The sequence below is a fragment of the Polypterus senegalus genome, chromosome 11, assembly GCF_016835505.1.
Source record: "Polypterus senegalus isolate Bchr_013 chromosome 11, ASM1683550v1, whole genome shotgun sequence".
NCBI classification, from domain to species: domain Eukaryota; kingdom Metazoa; phylum Chordata; class Cladistia; order Polypteriformes; family Polypteridae; genus Polypterus; species Polypterus senegalus.
This window is the reverse complement of record NC_053164.1, coordinates 79888310-79907334: the sequence shown is the minus strand read 5'-3', so window position 1 is coordinate 79907334 and position 19025 is coordinate 79888310. Positions and strand designations below refer to the sequence as shown.

General features: G+C 38.3%; 1 protein-coding gene across 1 annotated transcript in view; it reads left to right on the top strand.

Moving 5' to 3' along the window:
* The window catches only part of mrpl11 (mitochondrial ribosomal protein L11), a 404609-nt gene that overhangs the window by 351124 nt on the left and 34460 nt on the right, over positions 1 to 19025 (top strand). The window contains exon 3 of the mRNA XM_039769143.1: positions 10632 to 10727. Within this exon, the coding sequence (XP_039625077.1) occupies positions 10632 to 10727 (96 nt within the window). The remainder of the gene's footprint in view (positions 1 to 10631; positions 10728 to 19025) is intronic.

The window sequence follows — 19025 nt, the reverse complement described above, 5'->3', positions numbered from 1 at the left end:
TTAGCGAAAATGAACGTGAAAACGGCAATGCCCAATGTACAAAGCTTACTTACTGTGGTTGCTGCTCAATGAATTTCTGGAAATTCCATCCATTTTCCAACCCGTTGAATCCGAACACAGGGTCACGGGGGTCTGCTGGAGCCAATCCCAGCCAGCACAGGCGCAAGGCAGGAACCAATCCCGGGCAGGGCGCCAACCCACCGCAGGACACACACACCCACACTCACACACCAAGCACACATTACGGACAATTTAGAATCGCCAATCCACCTAACCTGCATGTCTTTGGACTGTGGGAGGAAATCGGAGTACCCGGAGGAAACCCACGCAGACACGGGGAGAACATGCAAACTCCACGCAGGGAGGACCCGGGAAGCGAACCCGGGTCTTTCTGGAAATTTGTTTGGGATATCAGAAAATTGGCTCATGAGACTGCTCACACTGCAAGACAGCCGGCTGAAGTTTCTGACATGACAGAAATTCTGCTTGTGTGACAGCCCAGTCGTTAAGATGCAACTGGCCATCACAACCCCTGCCATAATGCACATGAAACGATGGCCGATGAAACTGAAATCAGTTGGCGACTGCTGATCGTAACACAATTGAATGGCGGCTTCAGAGGGCTCTGACTGCGCTTTGGCTGTTTCTGTGGTGTAGATAGATCAGCTTGAAGATGCTGTGCAGACAGACATGCAGCAAGGGTTTAAGCCAGCAGTTTCAGGGATAATGGCTGAATGGTTTAAAGTATATATTATTCAGACAATATCATTTTTTGTATGTTAAAAAAGAAACAGTTAAAGAATTTAGTGAGCGCCTTTAGTTCTTCACATAAAATTCATTTCACTTGAGTCAGTTCTTTTGTGGAGGAGTTTGCTCTTGGCAAAACATGCATTCTCTTTGAAAAGAGAATAAAGTTGACATTGAGTTTTTATGTGAATGTAAACCGGGGCAATTGCATTTTCAAAATGCTAATCAGTAGTATGGATAACATAGTATGGATACTGTGACGTGAACTTCCTCATTCTGCATGTGCTTGCCTTAAGGAACAGGGTCTAAGTCTCCCGAATTGTCAGGGGCCCCCTGGCTAACCAACTGTTGGGACGTAGGAGTTCCAAAGCACATAAGACCAAAAAAAAAAAACCTGCCAAAAATGCCCATTAGAGGGGGAAAACTGGCTAGTAAGAAGGGCAAACACAGAATTTTATCAAAATCATTAGCATTATTTCCACAATGCTCCGTCAAACAGTGAAGCTCTGTGGAGTATGAAAAGAATAAAGGATTTGCGTAGACAATAAGGCAATCCCAAGCAAACACAGTCCCAAAAATCACAAATCCAAAGTGAGGTCAAAAGTCCAGAATTCTCAAAAAGGACAGTAGAAACACAAAAACTCACCAAAACTCCCAACTGCATTCAAATGATCTACTAGAAACTGTGGGAGACCCTCCAGATTTATAGGCAGGAGGGCACCTGCTGGCAGTGATTTGGCAGGTGGCTTCACCTCTTGGGGGTTCACCTACAAAACACATAAAATATAACCAAGGAATTGATACATAGACAAAATGAAAAACAAAGAATACAAGTAATAAACACAAGCAATATTAATGCAGACAAAAGAATTGAAATTGAACAAAAAGGACCTAAAACAGAGATATGAACCCCAGGTAGAGAAGGAATCCTAGCTGAATCATAACACCAAGAGGTAGTCCCTTCAGTGCGTCTTCTCTCACTGCCTCATGCCTGGTACACCTCATGTGAGAGATGCCAAAAGATGACCTCAGCAGGTCCTTTTTGATCCAGATCCAGGTCATCCTACCACAGAAACTGAGCTCAGCAAGTCCTGATTGTGATGATTACTCAAAGGATGGTAAAGTTCAGCCTAGCAAACTAGACTAAGTTAGAGAGATCTCAGTATGCTTTTATCTAGAAGTAAGCCCCTGTGTTTTTTCAGCCACCTCGTATAATTTTCAAAATATCTTAAAACAAGTTTCTGTCCGTTGAGAGATGCAATTCAAGAAATCACAAATGACGTCCTGTAAAATGTGCAGCTTTTTCAGTAAGACGTCCTGTCATGTCTTGAAATGCACTTGAAATAACTTGGAATTGTCCTGCATGTTATTTTAAGATGTCTGTAAATCCTTTTGAAATAATATGAAATGCATGGGAAAGTATTTCAAGATAACAGGTGATGCACTTTAGATAGCTGAGAATGGTTTATTTTTATTTTAAGATATCTCTACATGTAATCCAGATATCTTAAAATTCATTTTGGTTATCTTAACACTGATTCTTGCTCGAAATGTGTAAAATTTGTTTTTGATATGTCAGTTTCATTTCCTGATATCTTAAAGCAGGTTTCTCCTTCAGTTGAAACACCTTAAAATGTATTTCAAGCATTGGCATTTTTGGAGTTAAAATTGTGGCAGGCCATACCAATGTTAGAGAAGGCTGCACACATATCTTACCTAACTAATAATAGCTGTCCCACTTTTATTAATGGCTATTGAAATATGCAAATTCATACACTGTTGGCATCACAAAATATTAAACAATAGGATGATGGTGCCTGGTCCGTCTTGATTGGCATCAAATCACGGTGACTCTCTCTGATATCATTGTCATCTGACAGAATACAACACTAGAGGTTTAAACATTAAGCAAAGGGAGGGGCTGGCAACCTCCTGCTGCTCAGGACAATCCAGCCTATGATCTGCCTATACTGAACCAGCAACAGCTCAAGTTGAGAACTGAGTGGCTTTCAGACAACATGCCAGGATATGCAGAGTACACACATTGCACGACTTGGGCAGGAGACTCTGAGGCCATCCAGATACAGTGCTAACCAAAGTGTAGCCTGGTGTTTGCCACTAATGTTGATATCTGCAACACATTTTAAAATAACATTCAAAAGTGTGGATCTTATTTCAAGATAACTGAGAATCATTTTGAGATATCTGATATAAATTAAAGATATGTATCTCATGTTTACAGACATCTCAAAAAAGCTTGATATTGACAGGGAACACTACTAAAAGAATACAGAATTGCATAATAAGTAAATTTTGTGATATCTCAAAGTAAAACATACATTGAGCTATTTTAGAGATATCACAAAGTCAATGCCAGATATTACAGGGGAAAGTTGCATTACTGGTCAAACGGTTTAGAACACCTCAGTTTTTCCAGTTTTTCTTCAAATTTAATCAGTTGAAATGCAATAAATGACCTAAAATGGTGACTGGGTAAGCGGTAAACTGCCAGAGGTTTAAATCTAAAGTTTAGGTTAGCAAAAACTAAAAAAGGAAATATCAGAATATTACAAGTGGGCCTTTTTCAGGGAACAACTAACAGGTTGCAACCTACAGATGTTCTGCAGCAGTTGAAGTAAATTAAGCCTTGTAAGTTGAAGCAAACAATTTGCACAGGTGTCCCAACTTCTGCTGATTACTTAAAAACCCATCTATCTGTCTTAAAGCAAAACTGGAGCAGACTGTGGTACTACTACTACACTACACTACACTACACTACTGAGGCGATCGTTCCTCCCCCACACTATACAACTCTTCAATTCCACCCGGGGGGTAAACGTTAATATTATACAAATTTATTGTCTGTCTGTTATACCTTCATTGTTATCACTCTTTAATTTAATATTGTTCTTTATCAGTATGCTGCTGCTGGAGTATGTGAATTTCCCCTTGGGATTAATAAAGTATCTATCTATCTATCTATCTATCTATCTATCTATCTATCTATCTATCTATCTATCTATCTATCTATCTATCTATCTATCTATCTATCTATCTATCTATCTATCTATCTATCTATCTATCTATCTATCTATCTAAAGCATATAAAGTACTGTGTGGACAATATTACACTGTAGAAAGTTGTAAATTCCAATGATAATGGGAATTAACAAATGAAATGAGACACATCATTATTACCTTTAGAAGTGTAGGCTTTTCATTTAGAGAAATCAAAGTGTCAGCGAGTACAGTGTCCTAGACAATCTAAACGCAATTGGAAACTGCAATTAACTCGGATAGGACGAGATCTGTCAGACTCAAAGTCACAACCCAATCAGAAGACAAATTTCTGAGGGTCACTGGCTTGAGTGATAGACCTCTCACTGCACAACAGCTTCAAGCACAGCTTAACAGTGGTTGACAAAAGCAAGTCTCAGTGTCTACGGTGAAGAGGACAATTTGTCCAGTCTGCAGTCATCCACAGCCGATATTTCAAGGCCCTATTTTGTCCTTTAAGGAATGGCTTTCTTACTGCCACTCAGCCTGCCAAACCTGCAGCACAAAGTCTCTTCGTTCCACACAAGCCATATCACTGGAATATTGTCCAAGTAGTACTTCAGAGGGTGTAGTAACACACTCTATTCCAACTCTTGTCTTGTAAATTGTCAGCTTTATCTGAGATGCTGGGTTTTGCTTTACCACCAGTAAATGGTACTGTGCTTGCAAAACGGAGACTATTGCACTGCCTGCCTCATTGTCGTTGATTCTCTAACTTGTGAAGAAACCTCCAAGTACTTGAACTCTTTGTAGAGCAAACCACTACAAGCTAGTACCATGACCTCAGATATGGAGATACTAATTCTTATCCTGATTGCATCTCATGTGGCTTTGCAATACTCTACTCTGCCATCGGTATCACAGTCTAGTGGGCACCACATCATCTGCAAATAGCAGGTCTTCTGACTGGATACACTCTAAGCCCCTTCTGTGTCTTGATTTTCTGTTTATAAAAGTCACGAGCGTGAAAGGAGACCAGTCATACACCCTTGTTGGAGTCCTGCATACATTTTAAATTCAACATATCAACAAGTATGGGAACACAAAAATCATTCTACAAATACAAGGACCCAATGACACACAGCGCATGCTCCAGAAAACACCAGTAGCACATTCCACAAAGAGCAAACAATTACAAACCTTTTCTAAGTTTACAAAGGATGTTTAGAAAGAACAAGCCAACTACAACAATCCCGCTGTCTGTAAAGGGCCAGACTGAAACTTTTATAAGTTTTCTGGATTTGAGGTTTCACCAGAGGCTACAGTCTCCATGATATTACTTCAGTGAATATTTTTTTTTACAGAGAAGCTGAGGAATATCAATATACTGACAGTTACTTTCATTTGTAAAGTGAGCTCTCACAGTCACCTCTGCCAATCCCAAGGCACAGTCCCCAAGATACGTCTTCATCAAGTCACCCCAGTAGCATTCAGAGCTTTCAGCTTTTCTCGTCAGATTTCATCCATCCTGTCAGCCTTACCTCCATGACACTTTTCACCCAATGCTATGACATTAGCCATGTTAAACCGGTGAGCCTTACAGCCTGTAGGGGCAAACAGACATGAAGCTACATCACCCAAGTCTTCATAGATCTGAGAAGGTGAGAATGCAGAAAAGGTCAGATAATGAAGTCAAATCGTTTCATAAGTCATGGCCATCAAACTCCATTTATGGAGAGCTATTTCAGTTGTACATTTTCATACCAACCAGATTTTTTATTAGTGGAGAATTCTTACTGTTAATGAAATTCACTTTAATTTTTATTTACATGGCTTGTTGATGCTCTCATTCTGTTACATCAGACATTTCTAATAATGCTTATTTTTATTTTCAGTGAGCATCATGAAAATGTTTTGTAAATTGGAGCTGATGTTTAATCATTTCCCTTTTCACTCATTTCTTTACAATATTTTATTTAAACAGGTGTGTTATGATAAATATGCACAGTTTTCTTGTTAACTGATTATCCTGGACTTATTGTTTGCGTCTTACTGTTTATTGGCAGCCATTTAAGAAAGAAAGAATCAAAGATTCTGAATGCAGTCATTTAGAAGTAAAAGAAGCAATTGAGGATTCAGAATTTTAATGAAGAATTGTACAAAAATTAAGATCAAAAGTAGGTTCTGTTTGCAGCCCCTCAGGGTCTGAGACTGACAGCCCTGGTAAAAGGCAGTACAGATTTCAGTCACAAACATTTCTGTTTGATTCAGAATAATTCTTAGCTTTAGTGAGGAGGTGCCCACTTCTGTCTTTGTGAACAAACCTGGCAAGACAGCAGGTGGAGAACATCCACATTTCAGCATGTGTGCTTTACACATATTCAAATGGAAAGTGCAAAGTTGCACAGAAATGTGACAAAATATGGTCCAGATATTTTAGTGGATTAGATAAAAGCAAACATTTGTCCTGCACTGACTGGCTGCTCTGTCAACTGCACCCTCTCGTCCTCAGTTTTCAGGTTTAAAGGTCATGTCACCTTACACAATGTTTCCAGCATTTTCAGTTAAAATAATCTTAGCTAATCTAATGTGGCCACGGTGCAGACTGCAATACTCAACAACTTAGTCCAAACAGTCTGCAGCTCGCTCTGACAGAATTAAACTTTGTCAGAAGTTGTAGTGGCAGGACGTGTGTGTGTGAGAGTTGAGAACCAATGAACGCTCAGCTTGAAGTACAATATATACAGTATAAAGCAATTAGAGTGGAGAGCCAATGAGCATTTAGCCAGAAGCTCAATGCATATGATATGATGCAGCCTCAAGGGAAAAGGAGAGTGGATGTTTTGACCTCATGAACAGTATAACAACAACAACAACAACATTTATTTATATAGCACATTTTCATACAAATAATGTAGCTCAAAATGCTTTACATGATGAAGAAAGAGAAAAAAGACAAAGTAAGAATTAAAATCATAGAACACTAATTAACACAGAATAAAAGTAAGGTCCAATGGCCAGGGAGGACAGAAAAAACAAAAAAAAACTCCAGACGGCTGGAAAAAAAATAAAATCTGCAGGGGTTCCAGGCCATAAGACCACCCAGCCCCCTCTGGGCATTCTAGCTAACATAAATGATCAGTTCTCATTGTATTAAGGGTTCTCATGGAAGGGCTTGATGATTATGGTCACGTGGACTTCTGGCCTTTAATCCATCAATGTAGGGACATCACGGTGCTTTGATTAGGTGGTGGTGGCGCAGGTCACCACCACAGAAAACCGGAAAAAGAACAGAAGAGAGAGTAGGGGTTAGTACAGATTTTGGAGCCACCATGAATAGTAATAATAATTAATTGAATATGCAGAGGATCAGGATTAAATTAAAATGAAGTTATGAGAAAGCCATGTTAAAGTAATGTGTTTTTAGCAGTTTTTTAAAGTGGCCTATTGGCAGATTTTAGGTGCATAACAGCAGAAGGCCGTCTTACCACTTTTTTTAAGTTTAGCTCTTGGAATTCTAAGCAAACACTCATTTATACAAACAAGTGTTTATTGTATAGTGTTTTACATAACATGACAGAATGGAAAAAAAAAAGAAAGGGTCTGAGCTTGCAGCTGAACACGCTGGACCTGTAAAGCATTTGTACAGCAATGGCACAACAACCAGGCAGCACATTATTGCCACGTGTATGTAATATTTTAGAAATGTGAAACTATGCTGGAAAGTCATCAAGTCTGACATTGTGTAATGTGATGCTGGCTTCTGTTTGATGGCAACTCCTATGTGAAGGTGACATGCAATATATGATAACATGAAGCCAAGTCCTGCTGGTTGGCTCGTTGAAATCCCACCACTGGCTCACTGTGCTCTTCACAGAAAAATCACATAAGCTGCCCATGTTTAACTATACATGAATACATTTTTATAACATAAAACTGTGTTGTACTAGGCTTGTACTAATTACGTAAAGTGTTTACCATTCAAAGACTGCATAATTAGTGATTAATTATGTATGCAGTTGTTATATACAGTATGTTTTAAAAAACACACTAAATTGTCATTGTTAGCAATCATTAACACTTCTGTATTAAACCTTCTTAACATCATTCATTGTAAAGCCCACATACCAACATTTGCATTAAAACAATTTTCCTCCTCCTAATGGAAAATGTAATCTTTAAAATAATCTGTTTATACAAAAATGATGTGAAACCATTTCTTCCGTTTTTTTTTTATGGAAATGTACATTTTGCAACCAAATTGGTGATCTCACAGTGATTTGCAAATCAGAATAATTATTTACACAAGATAACAATAGCAACAAATAAGCTGCATAAAGGCTTGATTGGCTGTGCTGTAAGAGGAAGGCCGATAGTGAGATAAATAAATGTTACTGCTGTAGAAACCTTTGAATGAATTGATGTGCTTGCTTTTCATGCACTTGCACTGGAGTGATTGCTGATGGCGATGGCTGAGGAATATTCTGTTTAGTTACAAAGCCCCCAAACACTGTATGTTAATACTATATATAAAATGTCTTATTATTATTAATAACTAATCTATCTTATTGTGTTTGCTATGATATAAATTTCTAATTGTATTCTGGCATTAATGACAATAACATTCACCTTATTGAATTTAAATAGATACATATTATAAATACAAATTGTTTTAGCATTTTATCAGATCACCTATGGTATGTCTTTAACATAAAATATACTGATGTAACCTCTGAGGTTCTTTTATTAATGGGAGATAGGAAGGAACCTAAACCAAATATGTAGCTGTTGTCTGCTTCCTTTTATTTGTCTCTCTGTCCGTATTGTACCCCGCATAATGGCGCTCTGGTCACTGACTGGGACTGTCTTATATTTCCACTGTTTTTACTTACAATACAGGATTTCATAAAGCGTGTTTGGTGCCGTTAAGGGACTGCAGCCAGACAAGGAATAATCAATCAGCAGTCAATTACTCTAGTAGCTAATAATCAGGCATTAAGCTTAACCTTTTAAAATTATATTTATTTATATAATAACCAATAGCAGCAAATATAAGCAACTAGCTAACATAGCTGAAAATAGTATATATTTTTTTTTAATTGTTTGAGAAAAATATAATTAAAAAAAAAACACAACTTTAAAAATATAAAAAAATTAAGAAACAATGAAGATTCACTAATGTGACCGTCTTGCGGTCTTGTATGTATATTATCAGAACCGGCCAACTCTATTTAATTTCAAAAGCAACAGGGGCGCGGTGCTGCTGAGACATAAAGAATGCTGGCAGTCACCTCCAGTTCACCCTCTGGTGGTCGTCCCGAGTGTCATCTGGATGATAACATGCATACAAGACTGTAGGATCGCCCCCAACCCTACCCCGCAGGGGGTGGGTTAGGGTTGATTTCACCCTGCAATATTTTTAGTTGACCAATGAGAAACGTGTACCAAGTTTCATGTAAATCTCTCCAGCTGTTCGGAAGTGATGCTGGAACATACTGTACATTTATATACACACACATACATTGACTATTATAGCATTTTACAACCTGGGTGTGTTCATTCAGTCCGAGATAACAGTTCCCTTATGGTCTAGTTCCTCAGTTCAAGGTTAGATATGCTTAATCAAAAAGTGAAAAGAAAGGTTTCATGCCAGAGACAGAGCTCCATGGAAAGTTTCCAGCGGTTAAGCAGATCGCAAACTCGATTTAAATGTCTGTGGCTCCTCTCAAAGTGTCAAATAGGCAACAAAACACTTCATTCTTGCCACAATGCACCAGCTGAACTGTTAACTGAACTCTCTTTTTAAAAAGTTCTAATGAAAAGTAGCCAGTCTCGTCGCCCCCTCTTGTCACCCTAATTAAGCGCATACGCATCTGGCAAAGCAGATATCGCTTTTTATAGTTTTTCGAAACACAGGAAAGTTAACGCACCAGCTCAAGGCCGATTCTCGTGCTGCACTAAGCTGCAAGCAGACTGGCTATACAAAACATTCTGAGGTCCCACCTTGCCTTTCAGCTTTCTCAGAATACACTTCACTCCTGTCCAACTTGGCAAGTTTTTCGGGCCTCAGTCGTATACTTCAAATCTGTCAGGTAAAACAGTTAAAGCATCCCCATACATAAGTGATTCGCTTGGTTTCTGAACCTGCTTATTTATTACAGGACTGTGTTTTATGTGTTTGAGTGAAAGGTCAGAACAAGTCACAAATGGGAGGCTACTCAATTATAGGCCTCACTTACTAGATTGCACGTTTGAGATTTGCTGGTGGTCTTTAGGCTTCAGAAAGAAACTGGAGCCCCCATACTAAATGTAAGAGCTGCACATAATAAATTCCAACAGGGAATGAGATCTAGGCACTTTAAAGGGGCAAAGGTAACTGTTGCACCAAATACAATGTGATGAATTTTCAATATGTGTACATCATACAGAGCAGTTGCATTTTTTCCCAGACACAGAAACTAACACTCGCACTACTTTTATCTTTGTATCAGCACTTACACAGTGCTGTGTTCAACCACTGAATTTTCATTTCAGCTGTAGGCCATTGCAAAATTTTCTGCTTTATACAGCACATGTTTTAACAAAAAAAAGAAAAGGCTGATGCAGAAAAACATTATTATTCAGGCATATCCTGAAGTGTGTGTTATCATCATAAAATTGAATTCAAATCCGAGGGCAAATTGAGAGCCGGAGGGCAGAGCTTCTAATTCCATTTATAAAAATCAGTTGATGTTTTGGAATCAGTACTACAGTTAAACCATCAGCCATCATCTGTCTGTCATGGAAATTGTTAAATACAGTTTAGTTATTAGTGTGTCTCTTACAGTTTTTTCTCCATTTTAAGGAACACCTAAAATAAAATAACTTATTTTTCACTTACTTTTCAGAGAGGAATTTCCATAGGTCAGTTCTGCAAAGATTTCAATGAGAGGACCAAGGACATCAAAGAAGGAATCCCTTTGCCAATTAGGATCATCCCTAAGGTACCTTTTTGTCCGCATTTCATGTGTTACATTTTATACACAGAGGGCTTTAGCAAGAAACGCTTATGCTTGGCCTTGACTCATTTTAGGAAAGCTTTTTCTTTTAATAACTAATTTCTAAAAAGTTTAACACCTTCATCTACCTCTGGCAAGGCTGACTGGAAGTGTTGATCATGGTAAAAGCAAAGGTGCACTGCTCTGCCTCTTCTGATTCAAGTGATGGTTTGAAATGTTTATGTAAATCCCTCACACAAGCCACTCATCCCAGTAAAAATATAGTTTTTGACTCCAACATTTAAATTCACTCAACAGTTCTTTGGTATTAACTTTAGTAATTGTACACTTACATATTTGCCCTTACTTTTAGACCATTTTGTTATGGGTACACCACACAGATTCTGTGCTAGGGGTGGCTGTGGAGTCTGTTCTGCTGCTGTGTGGCAGGTGTTTATGTCGGCAAAGGAGACCACTTGAAGGGAAGATGTTCTCAGAGATGGCATCATTAATGTTTCTGAGCTGCAGGCAGCCAAGGAAACCACAAGTACACAATTTGTCATTTGTTTTGGAATTATTATGGGCACTCTGCCTAAACACTCACTGAAAACTGACAAATCCTTATACCAGGTGTCTTCGGCCTTATTTGAGCACCATCTCTCTTACTGTGCATCTCCTCTTATTTTAAAACCTCCTTCCACTGTTTGAGAGTCTTATTACTTACATGAACAAGCACTTCCATTCAAAAAACCCTGATTTTTTAAAAAGTATTTTTTATGGGGTGCATGATAGATACTTTATTAATCCCAAGGGGAAATTCACATAATCCAGCAGCAGTATACTGATACAAAGAAATAGAGAAAAATAGAGATAAAAAGGTAAAAAGATAAAGTCATATACGGAGCTGCTGGAAAGGCTGCCACTCGGATGCGGCGCCGGATGGAGTGGTTAACACTACAGCCGCATTGCTACACGGTTCCGGGTTCAGGTACTGTCACTGCCTGTATGAAATTTGCACTTTATATAAGTTTTCCAGCCTCATCCCAAAACTGAGAAGGTGACTCTAAATTAGCTAGGAATAAGTGAGGGTGTTTGTGTGCCAGGCGGTGGACTGGTGTCCAGTGCTGCTGGGATGGGAAGTGGATTCCTCCTTAACTGAATAACGAAATTAGAAAACACATGATGGATGGACTTAGAACGCCATGAAATAAAGCAGTGGAGCAAAAAACAAGAGAAGCTGTGAAATGGTAGTGGTCAGAAATTATACAATGCAATACAATACAATACAATTCAATACAATTTATTTTTGTATAGCCCAAAATCACACAACAAGTGCCACAATGGGCTTTAACAGGCCCTGCCTCTTGACAGCCCCCCAGCCTTGACTCTCTAAGAAGACAAAGAAAAACTCTCAAAAAAACCCTTGTAGGAAAAGAAATGGATGAAACCTTGAGAAAGGCAGTTCAAAAAGAGACCCCTTTCCAGGTAGGTTGGGCGTGCAGTGGGTGTCAAAAAGAAGGGGGTCAATAAAATACAATACACAGTTATGGTGGATGACATACAATAATGCAGCTAACTCAGTCTCAGGGTTATAAGTACCTGGAGCCTATCCTGACAGCACAGGGCACAATGCAGGGAAAGAGCCCTTGACATGGCATAAGTTTGCAGAAGGGCCCACACATTCACCCACACATTCGCATGGGTGTATTTCATTTTGTAGTGACCAGTCATTGCTGATCTCAGATCACTAAGGGTTTTTTACATATACTTGTAGATAACTCTTTATCATCTAATAATAATCCAGTTTAATTTATTCATTTTCTGAAATTAATTTTTTTAATTTCTGGATTAGGGTACCTGTTCAGACAACACTTATTTTTATAGGAATTATATATTTTGTTGAAAAAAGTTCATTTTAATTAAAAACAAAAAAAAAAAACCTAACCACCATGTTTATTCCTCATAAGTACTGGACTTTATTCAAGCTCTTATTTTAGGTCTGTGAGTCCAAATCCTGCTAATGACAATGTGTGACCACAATCAGGTCACTTCACCTTACTGCACTCCAAAGGAAAAACTAAAGGAATGTGACCGATTTTATTTCAAAAGTTGCCTTGGATAAAGGTGTCGGACAAAAAAAATCAAAGGAAGTATAGATTTTAAATAATTTTTCAATGGTACCTTTTTTAAAAACCTTCATGTGGTAATTGTTAACCCTTTTAAGTTGCAGCTTGAGTATTATACAGCTTATTGCAACAGTCAACTTCCGATATATTCTTTAGAATTTACAGCAAATGTCATTGATTTACTCAGATGTAAAATTTAGGCAACACCATGGAGCATTAGTGCTGCTGCCACAAGGCACCAGTTCAGGCTCACACTCTCGTCATGTTGTTTCTACACGTTCTTGCTATGTCGCTGTGTGTTTTCTCTGGTTCGGCAAGAATTCTTTCCACTTTGTGAAAATGTTCTGTTAGATATATTAGCAAATTTAAATTGGCCAGGAATGAATGTGCCATGAGATTGGCTGGCGTCCCATTCAGGTTGGATTAAGCAGGTTAACTGGGAGGATGCATGTACTGTAACTTACTGTCTAAGACATACAGAGGTGAGTAGTAGCGCGTTACATTTACTTGAGTAACTTTTTAAAAAAATTGTACTTCTACGAGTCGTTTTACTGCACCATACTTTTTACTTTTACTTGAGTACATTTGCGAAGAAGAAATGCTAATTTTTACTCCGCTACATTGGGCAACACTCGACTCGTTACTTTTTTTCATTTACACATTTATATACGCTATATTTTAGTTGGAGAGAAGTCGCCAGTGGATCAATTGAATGACTGTTTCACCAATCAGACGTAGCAACAATAATCACATGACTCCGTTTCACCAAACAGGCGTAGCAACAATAATCACATGACTCCGTTTCAGCAAACAGGCGTTGCAACAATAATCACATGACTCCGTTTCACTAATCAGACGTAGCCGTGCAGTCACATGACCACACACAAACTTCCTGCGTCTGCAGCCTGTGAGAGACTTTTTTGTCTTGTGGGGCTCCTGTTCACTGCTAAACGGTCACAGCTTAACTGCAGGAACCTTGAGAGCCAACTCCTGCTGAAGCTTAAACATCACTTCACTGAGTGAAGAACAAGCACGTTTTAACCAAACATGCACAGACAGTCATGGTAAAGTGAGACTTCTTGTACGCGCACAAGCTGTCTTGTTCTAATGTTATTTTCTATCAGCTGTGCTATTTGGAGGGCAAGTGCATATGCAGTATTATACTGTCAGTGTACAGTATATCTTGTCACTGTAAGTACTGTTCAAACATACATGTTACCTACTGTAGGTATTGGCTTCAAAAGCTTGGTTGTGAAAAACTGAGATTTGGAATTTTGTGTTATTTGGGCATCTTTATTTGGTAAAGATGTTATTTATTTTTACTCATTTTTTATTTTGCTATTTAGAAATAGCAGCATTTGCACAATATTTTATATTTTTGTCTGTCTTATTACATTTCTAAAAAATAAATAATTTGTTATGATCAAACAGTTGCTCAGTACTTGAGTAGTCTTTTCACCAAATACTTTTTTACTTTTACTTGAGTAATTTTTGAATGACTACTTTTTACTAATATTATTTTAATAATATTAATATTAATAATATTAACACTACTCTTACTTGAGTACAATTTTTGTCAACTCTACCCACCTCTGATGACATAATACTGTATAGTTAATTTTTGCTAATAATTTTTTGTTTCTAATTTTCCTTACCATTCCATTGTCATTGTATTTATAGTATAAATGATTTTTAAATGAAATTTCTTTTTCTGGAAAAATTATTAATTATTAGATTGTTGTATATGAAAGGGCTACCTTTTTGGCTCTTGTAGAAAGACAAAAAGATACAAAAAAGCATATTCAAAATCCTAAGGGAAAAAATAAGGCAATAAGTCAAAAGTAGCCGAGTAGTCACTTCAGACTGTGTCCAAGACAGGACTGAGGGGTGAGGGAAAAGTGGCTGCTTTTATAGCTGCTGAGGAGGAAGAAGTGTGTCCAACAGGTTGAAACCGGAAGTGAGGTTAGTGGTAGGGTAGGTTCTGGTAGTGGAGGTGCAGTTAGGCAGGCTTCTGTTCAGAAGCTTTGGAGGGGGAAGGAGAAAAGGCATTAGTGCATCCCGCTAACCCCTTATTTGGCATACCACGAACAGCCAAGCCCATTGACTGCCCCCCATGCGCTTGTGTGTGACACTCTTTTAGTAATTTTGTATCAGTGTCTCCATTTATTCTTACGTGTATTTAGACTTGAGAGGACCTGGAGCGCCTCTTCTCATGCTGGCTTTCTGCAGTCTAGTGTGTGTACCTTATGTCACATTTTAATTTTTCATTGGATGTGATGGCTGCACATTTCTTTAAAAAAAACCTGTATGCATTGTTTTAAAGTATTCAGATTCTGAACTTCAATGTGAAGGCTAGTTTAGCTTTTTGACTTCAAAGTTGTTTTGTCCTACCATTAGCACTTATTAGGGACACTCTGATAAGGCCACTACCAGTGATATTTCAGTTCAGATGATAATTGTAGTTTTAGCTTTTATTTTATTTTATAAAATTATTTTTCATTTTTATTTAGATCTGTGTTTAAATTTTAGTTTTTATTTTGTTTAGTTCTGGCTTTTTTTTTTACATAATATTAGTACAATTCTAGTTTTTTTTTTCTGTTGCAAGACCACAAATGCTGGCCTACACATATTTCAATACAAGTTATGTTTCATTTAACAAAATACACTCGCAGATCATAATGCCGTTGAACACAGCTTAACTATCAATGATCAAATAGATTCAGTGGCCTAATGAGTATAGTCATCAAGATCAAACCAGTCTGTACAAGCATATTGCTGATAAGCTTTAAACCAGCATGCATTTTGAGAGATTTGTTCATGTTGCAGCGACATCCATTTCACAAATAACAACACAGTGAAAACATTAGCTTGACGAACGCCTGTAATGCAGGTACACAGACAAGGTCCTCAGCCACTGGTGCCAGCAAGGCTGTACGTTGACGATTTCTGCTGCCAGTACTGAAGCTGGTGAGGCACTGACAAATATATGAACCCAAAAGAGTAGCTAATTCACTATTCTGTTGGCATCATGCACATTGACAACTGGTTATGTTTCATATCTCATCAGCATTCTTTACACACACATAGGTAAGGAGCATATTTAGAAAGAACATTACATTTATAGCGGAGAGAGCGCATTTGCTCTGCACCCTCCATGTGTTCTAAATTTTCTGTTGCAGTTCCACAATTCATGCTCATTCAATTTAAATAAAAGTATAGAGTGGTGTAAAAAAAAAAAAACGGATCTCAATTTTGACCTTAATTGAAACATTTAGTTGTTTTTAAAAGCTTTTAATTTTGATGCTTTAATCAATTTTAGTACAGACTGTTTAACAAAAGGATAACATGAAAAACAAGCGAATATAATTTACTAGCCAACCCGCGGTGTACCATACGCTGCATAATCAGGCCGATTTTTTAATGATTTTTAAGCACCGGGAGAAAATTAACATTTGAAAAATCGGTAATGTAATAAATCATCAAGAAAAGCAACATTGTAACAATGCACGGAACGAACCAACACACAATCGTCCGTGACTGAAAACTGGCAGACCCTGCCAGACGGAGGGATGCGAGTGCACTGCGCTCAGGCACGGAGTGTGTGAACGGCAGGAGAGGAGGACAACGTCCACTCAGCTCCCTCTGTCTTGCTAGTCTGCTGAGTTCTCGTTCAGTATGCAGTGCCCGCTCATGTGCCCACCTCCAACTCGTCACTGGAGTCACTGTCGTCTTTACACAGTCCAGATGCATTTGTGACTCACGTAGACCTTTCATTGCTCTGTGAGGTTTTGGCTGCTTTTCTATATATAATCCACCAAGACACCCGACCACGGTAGGAGGGGGGTGTGTACAAAGAGACAGCAAAATACAACACAATAGTGAACCAGCGGCATAACAAATGCCGCGTGGCTCAGATGTGCATATGGACTCTTACCACAGATGAAAGGGACTAACTGGGTGGTCGGTGAGTTTTTGCGTCCGGGCAAATGGGCAGGCAGTATGAATGCCTAGAGAGCGAGGGTAGACGCCGGCCGGTGAAAAAGGAGTGTTGGTGGGCAGGAAAACGTCTTCCATGCTTCTGCAGGAGCATCTAAGAAGACGTTTGACACGGATGTGAATAGCTGTGTGTAGCGTGTAAAACAGTTTGCTATGGTGCACGCGGTCGTGCGTCATAACCGAACAGTCGTTTTTTAAAGACTGCTTACTTCATTGTGCTTTAACCTCAGTTGTAAAGGATTGTTTTAAGGATCCCATGGGATACCCCTCGCAAACCGTTTCACACGCTGCATGTGGTGATTCACCTCCGCGAGAAACATGCCTCTATGAACAGTCAACGTAGCTCGGAGGTGCATGTGGCATCTAAGACAGACGAATATAAATGATGCCATTTTTTTCTGTGTCGTCGCGTCCAAGTTGGTGGGCGTGGCCCTGCGAGTTGTCATCGTATCCAATGGTCTTGGAGTTGGTGGGCGTGGCTCCTTCCTGCGTGTGCCTTAGGTGTCTCACTTGTCGACGGCTTAGTGAATCTGCACCCCTTCCAGCGTGCTTTCCATGGTTGTCTTGCCTTAGTGAATTATATATATAGACTAGCAAAATACCCGCGCTTCGCAGCGGAGAAGTAGTGTGTTAAAGAAGTAATGAAAAAGAAAAGGAAACATTTTAATAATAACGTGACACGATTGACAATGTAATTGTTTTGTCATTGTCATGAGTGTTGCTGGCATATATATATATATATATATAGCAAAATACCCGCGCTTTGCATCTGAGAAGTAGTGTGTTAAAGAAGTAATGAAAAAGAAAAGTAAACATTTTGAAAATAACGTAACATGATTGTCAATGTAATTGTGTTGTCATTGTTGTAAGCGATGAGTGTTGCTGTCATATTTATATATATATATATATATATATATATACAGTATACTGTATATACACAGACACACATATACACATATATATATACAGACACACATATATACATACATATATATATATATATATACATACACACATATATAAACATATATATACATACATATATACATATACACACACACACACATATAAACATATATATACATATATATCTACATATATACATATACACACATACACACACACACATATACAAATAATTAAATGGGCAGGCTATTTCGTATCATCGCAATACGCTGCTTGTTAAAACGGATGACTCCCACTCTTACGTGCAAGTCTGCGTGGGTATTATGAACTATCGTTTCTGTTCAAGTTCTATTTAAATTTTAAATAGAAGGAATTTTTATTTAGTCGACAGAATATTATTCCGGAATAAATCAACTCAAACCTTAAATAACTTATAATATTTTGCTCTCCATAAAAATATATCCTGTCTAAATTATACAAGTTAGAAATAAAGTAAACGTTAAAAGAACAAACTTAAATTTCTTTACTCTTATGTAATTTTATATAAAAAATAAACTTAAATTTTAAATATCCCAAAAGATTTTGCTCTCCATAAAAATATATCCTGTCAAAATTGTACAAATTCAAATATGAACATGGTGCATAACAAAACCTGGAAATATAAATAAAATTTGTTCTTTTCAGCAATAACAAATCAAATCATTCAGTTGTCTTTGCTCTTATGTCATTTTATCAGATTTGGACACGTGGCATCTTTTTTTGGCCACAAGTTTGTTTGTTTGGTGTGAGGTTCTGTGTTGTGGAGATTCTCAGGATGGACTGCAGGTGCTCATCAGTGAGGCGACTCCTGTGTGCTGTTTTGTTCGTCTTCATGACTGAGAAGAGCTTCTCACACAGATATGTGCTACCAAACATGCACAAGGTTCGAGCCGCATGTAGACGGAGCTGGAGCATTTGTGCGGGAATGGAGTGAATAAACTGTGCGGGCCCTGTAGTATCGTACTTTGCCTTCAGTGTGCCATTACACTGCAGCTCAATCACCTCCATCTGAATCTGCACAGGTGCAGTTTCCACATCAATGGCAAATGGGTTGCGAAACAACTCAAATTCTTTTTTTGTTCTTCAAAGTCACCAAAGAGCCGTGCGAACTCAGTGCGCAGTGCGCTCAGTTTATCAGCAAAGTGTGTATTTGGGAACACCGTTGTGCCGACAGGGAAAGTGGGGCAAGTTGCACTGGTGCATTTGTGTCTCCCATAAAAGTAGCTTCACTTGAAAT